This window comes from Pantherophis guttatus, chromosome 1, assembly GCF_059756535.1.
Source record: "Pantherophis guttatus breed Tessera chromosome 1, ASM5975653v1, whole genome shotgun sequence".
In the NCBI taxonomy this organism is placed as follows: domain Eukaryota; kingdom Metazoa; phylum Chordata; class Lepidosauria; order Squamata; family Colubridae; genus Pantherophis; species Pantherophis guttatus.
In genome coordinates, this window is record NC_142063.1 from 143,160,195 (window position 1) to 143,169,009 (window position 8,815).

The window sequence follows — 8,815 nt, forward strand, 5'->3', positions numbered from 1 at the left end:
TTTGCTCTTAATAATCAGGAAACAACAGGGGCCTTTACTAGCCCCTGATTTTTATTTTTTATTTCTTTGCTTCTTTTGTCAGCTCACCTGGTAGAATTGGGAATGGCAGAGCCAATTTAGCTGGGAAATTTGATGTATCTTGGGAAGATAGGACATACGGACGAAAGGATCTTAGGTGTAGAAAGAGAGGAAGTGAAAGAGTAGTGCCTGCTTGTCACTTTTGTTTCTGCTGTGGTATATCTATATAGCTTTAGACTGAACATGGGAGACCCCCTCCCTTGAGAAATAGAAAATGGGAGGGGGAAAAGGAACTTCTTAAGAAATCAGCAGAATCCCAGATTTCAGGAGAGGTTAACACTGAGCTGTCCCCACTAGCATCTTTCCTTTCTCCTCTCCCTTCTGGGATTGTGGGAACAGCCGCCCTTTTCTTCCTTCTTCCTGAGGGAGATCATTAGTGAAGATTCGGGTTGACATCCCATGGCTGAGCCTGTGATGAAGGACCTTTCTTCCAGCGAGTGATTTACTCTGCCAGGAAAGAGCTAATGAAAGCCTTCAACCTGTGGAGATATTCAGGAAGGAGAGGCAAGGACGGAAGGAGAAACGGCTCTCACAGCTGCTTCATAAATAGCAAAGTGGAGCTGCCATCAAGGGATCAGAAGCTTCTGTCCCCATCATAGGCTTGCAAGAAGGAAGGAAGGATGGAAGGGAGGAAGAGAAAAGAAAGAAAGAAAGAAAGAAAGAAAGAAAGAAAGAAAGAAAGAAAGATAAATAAATAAATAAATTCTTGCCTTTTTAAAGCAGTGGGTGAAGATAGGCCCCTCTATACTCTTTGCTCAGTTCTCTGTGAATCTAAGTGGTCCCTTTTCTCCTTGGCTTCAAGCTGCTTTGATGGGCTGCCAGCAGGACCCTCTCTTTCTGGATCCAAAAGCAGGAGGTGGCCGGCTTCTGACTCCTCCACTGTTTTCCCCACAGATCTTAGAAACCAACCCTACCGACGAGCCGATGCGGTGAGGAGAAGCGTCCGGCGGCGTGTTGATGATCAGAACCTACGTGCTGTCAATGGTGCTGAACTGGCTATGTGAGCCAGATGGGCGAAACCGTGCCTGTAAACCAGTAGAAAGTGCCCTTGATTGCTTCCTCACCATGCGGACTCTGTTTATGTTGCCATTTTGATTATGGCCTGGTTCGGAATTCCTTTAACTAGTCTTCTGAAGGGCTCAGTAAGGACTGAAAATGCATAGGAATGAAAAATAAAAAATTTAAAGCAAAAAAAAAAAAAAAATGGGCTGGCCATACAACTGTAGCTACCAAGTGCCTAAATTTCAAGGACCTACTCAAATTATTGAAAGCAATAGGACTCTTTTTTGATTGGGTAACTTTTTACACCAATAAAATTTCTTCAGTGTTCTTAACCAAAATGTAAAATACATAATGTATTTTTTTTGTTATTGTTACATACAGTTTAGTAAATAGCCTTCAGTGGACTTTTTTGATTTCATAACAGGTTGTAAATAGGGAATATTCTGATAAGAGCTGCTGTAGATTTTTTTAATATTTTCAGTACATTCCTGAACACTTTGAAGAGTTAACTTTGAGCTTCAGCTGCACTTACTAGCATTATATAGATGTGTATGTGTGTGTTTATATACATGTAGGTGTATATATGCACACACATATGTGTACATGTATGCATGGAGAAGGACTTTATCATATATAAAGGAGCAAAAGATATTAAAATAACTCGGACCCTTTTAAGAACATTTAGTTCACTTTAAGGCTGGGGGGAAATATCCATAAAGCCAATGTTAAGGGAGATGTGAATACAGTTGACAAAGATTTAAAGCTAATTGGTTTAGCTAGAGGGATTTCTTCTGTAAATACAATGTGGGAATAATATGGAATTTAGATTAACACACTTGCCTGTTTTCAACTTCTGCCTAGTACACACAGTTGTTGGTAAAGATAAATAAAACGAGGTGATATAGCTTAAGAGGATGGGCACACTGCAAACACAGTTGTTGTGTTTTTTAAGTAGTGGCAAGCATAACCTTAACCCTAACCCTGGAGTAACAATGTTATTTATTAATTAGCACTAAGGTATTAACTTCTCAATAATCAGTATTAGAATTCATAAGGATCACAAACTGCTCAATTCTCAAAATGGTGAAAAGGCAGTGCCCTTCGAACAAGGTTAGGGTAACATTGTAGGAATGCTGTGGGATTCCGTACAAAGGAAATTGCGTAGTTCACTTCCATTTATGCTTTGCACCAATCCATTTTAAATGTTTCTGCACTGGATTGCCTTCAATTAACATTCAGGTTACACAAACTGTTGAATGTAATGCAGTGCAGCAGGATATTGCCAGGCATAAAAGTTCAGGTACAATTAAATTGATTTATTATTACTCATGCCCATGCACAGGAATATTCTTAACTAACAGTTAGCACCTGCTTGGAGTTAGAGGAGGGTCAACAGAATTCAAAAGAGGTTGGACTTAGTTCACTTGTGGCCATGTACGGATTCTAGGCTGATCCCTCTTTTAACTCCACCTTCAGATTCTGCCACACCTTCTCCTAGGTACACTTGGAAAATTCAGATGATTAATGCTTAGATATCCTCTTTTTGGATTGGGATGCTCACGTGTTAAACTTTAAGCTAACTTTAACAGCTTATTTATCAATATTGCTTCAAGGTAGGACCCTTGATTTTTCCCCTCCAAAAGTGAAAAACTGGAAGTTAAGAGAATCACCTTGCCTGTATTCTTCCCATTGCTGGTAGCATTGCATTATTATGTTAATTGTAAAATTTATTGTATAGTATTTAACCACTTAATTCTTTTCTTTTTTTTTTATATTGTGCTTCTGTGAACCACTGGTCAAGGTCCCATATTCCTTTGATAATGTGTAGTTATATAATGTTTTTAAATGTACAGATATTTTGCTACAAAATTGGTGCTTTTTTATGGTTTTTACACTTCTCTTTAATTCCCACTCTAGTCTCGGGTAATACTGTAAATATTGTTTAAAAATGCATCAACCTGTGCTATACAATCTGAATGTTCTTAACTTATAGTTTTGTTTTGTTTTTATATTTAACTAAATGGACAGTCTGGGGCTCAAAAGCTGTTTCATTAACCTTTGCTTGTCTCTTTACAGAAAATTTATTTTAAACAACTGCCAACATGCTGACAGAATCCAGCAATGTATATTTGACATGCAAAAGAGAACATGCCATTATTACATCTTTTCCATTATGAAAGATGAACATTTTTGATTTGGGTAAAATCCAGCTCAGCAATATTATTTAAGTTCCCATAAACAGCTGCAAAAGATTTCGTAGCATACTGCAATACTTCAATATGACTAAATAGGCTGCAATATTGGCATGTTCTCTTGGATCTTTTATCTAGTAGATAGATCTGCTTCTTAGCAATATTATAGGTGTTTTATAAAAGCAATTCATGTTACTTTTCTGATCTGTTCATGGCATATGACTGAATAAACTATTTACACAACTACATTGCCTTTTCATGGATGGTTCAGCTTCTACAATATGATCCAACAGGTGTAGTAGAGCATTTCCCTCTTGCTAAATCCTTATTGGCAGTTGAAAACCTATAAGGGAAAAAGAAGATTGTACTCCTAATGCAGTAGGCTGTGAGAGCAAATAAGATGAACTGAGATAGATACAACTATAGTTATGGATTGCTTAGTGCATTGCCCAGGCTAGAAACCAGGAGATGGTAAGTTCTAGTCTTGGCCTTAGACATGAAAGCCAATTGGGTGACTTTGGGCCAGTCACTCTCAACCCAATGCACCAGACAGAATGGTGATTGTTATGGAAAAAATAGGAGGAGGAAGAAATATTGGGTATGTTCACCACCTTGAGTTATTTATAAAAATAATAATGGGATTAAAAAATACAAAAAGAGAATCATGTGTAGAATGAACTGTAGTGCTCTTCAGGCAAGAATGGAGCTTCTTTGGAGTGACAAGCAGTAAGCCAACCTACTATATTTAAATAGTTGCAGAAGCAGTGAGTTAGACTTCTTATAATATACCCCACAAAGAACTGCACTTTTGAAACGTGTACCATTTTTTCCTTTAGAGTATTTGAATTTAGATCAGAGATGTAAGATACCCAATGATAATCTCCAAGTATAAATCCTATAAAATGGTGAACTGGAGGATTGTTGAAAATGAGCACTTGTTTGTTTGTTACCGCTTGTTTGTGCATTAAAGTATTGCTTTCTGATGGACTTAGCAGTTCTCTATATAGGAAAAACTAAAGTACATCTACCATCAAGTTCAAAGTATCTTCACTTAATGAAGCTGCAGCCAACTTACACCTATATTGTGTCTGAAACCTTGCAACGTGATGGAAACTAGATCCAGATAACACGCACACAAACATCAGTTGCAACCAGCAATGGTTTGCATCCATCTCTCTGCCCAGATTTCTCAATTATGTAAATGTTGATAAATGCAAAATGGGGGAATTCAATGGGGGAACAGCATTGTTCACAATTAAATTTGTAGAGAATCGACAAAGCAAATGATTTGAACCAAAGATAGCTAAACCTCCCTGCTGACAGAGAAAAAGGTCAGTGATTTTTAATTCCATCCAAACCTTTAGTTCTGATGACTCAGGCTACCTTTTCCAGGTTCCACTGGTAAGAAATACTAAAAATCCTGAGAAATGATCACCTCAGCAGAGGGCAGAAGTTACGGTACTTATTTTTAGATGAGGTTGGACCATTTGCATTCCAATTAAATCTGAAGCATAACTAGAAGCCACTTTTCTCTGTCCATTAGGCTAAGATAGCCAGGTGACACCTCAGCTAATATATTTACATGCACATGAAATTAGATATCCTTGAAAGGGATTTCTCAGCTAGATGAGAAGCCATCTTAGAACTGTGTGTGAATAAGAGGATAATGACTAGAAATCACCTACTGGTGTAGATTTGAGTGCTAAGAAAGGACTGATGACCTAATTCATGTGACACAGCCTCTATTGGCAGCTCAAAAATGATTTTGCCAGAAGAATGTGGCACTGACAAAAAGAACAGAGATTACATAGGCTTGGGTGTTACTGTGGGATATTAGTGCATCAAGTAACAGTTTGGTGCAGTGCTTAAGGCCTCAGACTAATAACCGTGAGGCCTTGTGTTCTAATCCCACCTTGGACAAGAAGTTAGTTGGGTCACCTTGGGCCAGTCATTCCTTCTAGGAAGGACACAATGGCAAGTCACTTCTGAAAAATTTTCCCAAGAAAACTGCAGTCCTGGCAGTCTCCAAGAATCGGACATGATTGAAAAGGGAGAGGGGGGAAGTAACATAGTCATTTCTGTAGGCCATTGTAGTAGATACTGATGTGCTAGAACACCGATGGCAAATCTTTCTGCTTGGCATGTTAAAAATTGGGACAATGCTTACCTGACTTGACTCTGCTGGAATGTCACGCACTCACCCCCCCCCCCCAAATAGGCCACACTGAATAGTGGCAATTTGCAGCATCACTGAGGCTGTGCCTGAAGTAGCGCTCTAGGCCTCAGCTTCAGCCCTTGTGCCACCACTGCCACTCACAAAGTCCGCCTTGCACTATTTCCCAAGGTGTAGGTGTCTTGGGGAATGGTGTAATTGCTTCCACAGTCAAGCATCCTCTAAGATTTGCCACATACTACTTACCTTCATGTGGTATTCTTTCTGTGCACAAGCCCTTGCAGCCTATCTGAGGCTGCACCAGGCCTTCTTTCTTGAAGCAGCTTTGAAGAATGTTTTCAGCTTCTGCAGCCTCAAAAAACCATGCAAAAGCACACACCATTCTCGCACAATTTTCAAAGGCACTTGCATGGCCCTCTTGTGTAACTTCTGGAGGGGCCAGAGGTCCCATTCTTGCACAGCCTCGGCAGCCTCCAAAAATCACACAAGAATGGGGCATGCTTTTGAGAACTATGTCAGATGCTGGTGAATGCTGACATGTCACTGAAAATGTAGCATCATCTGTGACAAACCTGTCAGGTTCACCATCACTGTGTTAGACCAAAGAAACCCATTAGACAAGAAAAATCACCATTTTACTTGAATATGCACCTTTTTCTTACTCAGTCACATGGATACCTGTAATTAAAAAAACAGCTGGTAGATTATTAAAGTGGGGGCCAGATTCCTTTGTAGCTGATTTTAAATAGGGGATGAAAAGAGGGTGACGAGAATGGGGGAAGGAGCTAATACGTTGCCCTTCTTTCCATTAGGGACAGAAGGACAAACATTTTCTTTCTGACATTGCTGCCCTTAAGAGACAAATAGATTTGGACTTAGCCTTGTTCCAGATTTTAAAATGTAAGTCTCCTGACATGGAGAACTTTGTAAAACTGGCCTAGACTAGGATAGTGGAGATTCCAATCTTGGCCAGTTTGCCTTGGCAGTCTATCACTAGTGTATCTCACTAGAAGTCATCTCCAAAAAAAGTATTGGCTAAGTAGATATGGCCCTCACTTCTTTGTCAAAATATTGGTCTCATGAGCTCTTTCAAAAAATGCCATTGCATCCATTGCAGGGATCTTTGGAGTTATTAGCTGGTCTCTTGCAATCAGTGACATCACAAGGTGACAGGAACAGACTTGAACATGGCTAGAGCCAGGGCCTGTTTGCCTGCAGCAGAATATATTTTTCATCTTCCTGATTCAATTTATCTAGGATCAAAGTGTTATATATAGTACTCCAAGAAATACTGGGGTTACCCAGAATCTGAAAGTGGCTCAATGGAAAATGGATTGGACTGAATTTCTTACATACCTCTATACCTCCTGGACTAGCTTTCCCTTCTCGATGATAAAAGCCTGACTTTATACTCAAGGATCTATGCCCAGCATCCTAGGAGTCATTGTTTTTCCCTTCTCAAATTAGCTTGTTGGCAAGTGGTGAAGAGACTGAGCAAAAAGCCATTCCCTCTCTTGGATCTCTTCAAGATAGTGGCCACCATACTCTTAACCATGCAGTCAGGTTCCTTGAATGGCTAGGGTCTCAGAACATTGAGGGCATGGTGGAATCCAAGGGGATAAGCACAGGAATGTCTCCTTGCCTGAACTACTACAGAAGCCTGAATGCCTCCCCTGATGTGGTGCCATAAGGAATGTTTCCTTCAATCTCCGAGTTCCTTGATTCCCAGAGACTGACTCCTGTGAACCCCATTGCTGTAAGAAACCTAACCTCTTATCTATTGTGCACCTGTGAAAAAAGGGCCTTTTGGGTAAGTAGGAGAGCAATCTGGTCCAGCATGCCCTTGTTTCTCTTAAAGGGCCATGTCCAGGAATGGCAAACCCAATCACCAACTTTCCCTGATGTGTCCAGGGAGAGTATAGAACTTCCTGATTACAGGCATCAGAGAGAAAAGAAAGTTGCAAGAAAAGTCAAAAATTATGTCAAACGTTTTTCTGGAAATTTGCTTGTAGGCAGAGACAGGATAAAAAGAACTAGCAAGCTGATTCTGTCGTAAGTGATCCTGCCTGGCTTCGCAGTGGGAGGAATAATCCCAGTTAAGAATGTCCTTGAGCCACAGCAGAACTTCCATGTACGACAAAGGAAAAAGCTCTGCTACATTGCTCACCTCTTTTGAAGGAAGAATAGAAGACACTTTACAAAAGACAAAAACACATTTCTATATAATGGCTCCATAAACTGAAAATTTGAGTTACCATGTAACCTGCATAGATATGGAGAAATATTAAGAAACGGTGTTATATTTATAGCATTTTATTTTTAATGGAAAAATAAAGACAATGCTTTAAAAATTAATATTTACTTAGAAACATGTTCCTTCATGTAAATTATGCAAAGTAATAAAAGTATTTTACATAAATATTACTGCATGGGGGTGGGGGAGGGAGAAGCTCTGATCTGTTTTCTTGGGATAGGATTCTAGTCTCAATATAAACCTGAGTATTTTAGTCACAATGAGCCATCTAATATAATGGGCGGCTTTTTTTTTGTCTGTTTCTTGTTGGTTACTACTACGGAATTTTAAACTAGCTGACAACACTTACAGTTTTTCAAAATAGGTTTTTTTAACAAGTTTAGCAAAATATATATTATGATTCCATCATGTTCTACATCAACGATCCAGAACCTGGAGAATAATTACAACTTATCACCAGAATCATGATAGCATCATTCTGCAACAATATATTTCCCAGTACCTTGTCCTTTTCTGAATATGGCACTATGATTTTATCTGAACCAATGGATGAGGAACAAATATAACTGTCACTAAATGATCAGATTACATCTTAAGCAAAGATGAGTTTGGTGCATATCATGAACAGTTGTCGAAGCAATTGAACTGCAGGAGATACATCTGCTGGAGTTTGTTTTCATTCACATCTCACATTGTCTTGCAACAGAAGTGCCCGACTGACGTTTTTTACACCTTTGGTGTGACCACTGGTTCAAACTAATTTCACTTTTACTTAAATTAATATATGTAATCAGAATGACTGACTGTATGCAACTTATTCTAAAAATCTTATTTCTTAGAAAGTTGAAGAAATATCAAGACTTATAATTACTATAGTGAAAAATCAACTTTGAAGTAACATCATTATATTAAATAATCACATAAAATATTCCATGTTAATGCTATGATATATCCTGAAGAGGCCTTTTCTGTTGCTATTATTAAACATACGTTAGAACGATTATACTAGAGAAATGTATTTCTACATGCACTCTTCAAAGTAACAAGTGAGAGAATGTAAAATTGGTATGTGTCAACTTTACATAAGTTTTTATAAAACGGAAAAATACTAGTACA

At 38.8% G+C, this 8,815-nt stretch overlaps 1 protein-coding gene across 8 annotated transcripts in view; it reads left to right on the forward strand.

Annotated features, from left to right (window-relative positions):
- Positions 1–3,518, forward strand: part of FMNL2 (formin like 2) — a 193,284-nt gene extending 189,766 nt beyond the window's left edge. For 6 of the 8 annotated variants that reach the window (XM_034425116.3, XM_034425131.3, XM_034425103.2 and 3 more), the window contains one exon: positions 973–3,518. In XM_034425116.3, the coding sequence (XP_034281007.1) occupies positions 973–1,082 (110 nt within the window). In that variant the 3' untranslated portion in view covers positions 1,083–3,518. The remainder of the gene's footprint in view (positions 1–972) is intronic. The other 2 variants (XM_060687967.2, XM_034425109.2) reach the window with 2 other exon arrangements.
- The last annotated feature ends 5,297 nt before the right edge of the window (positions 3,519–8,815 follow it).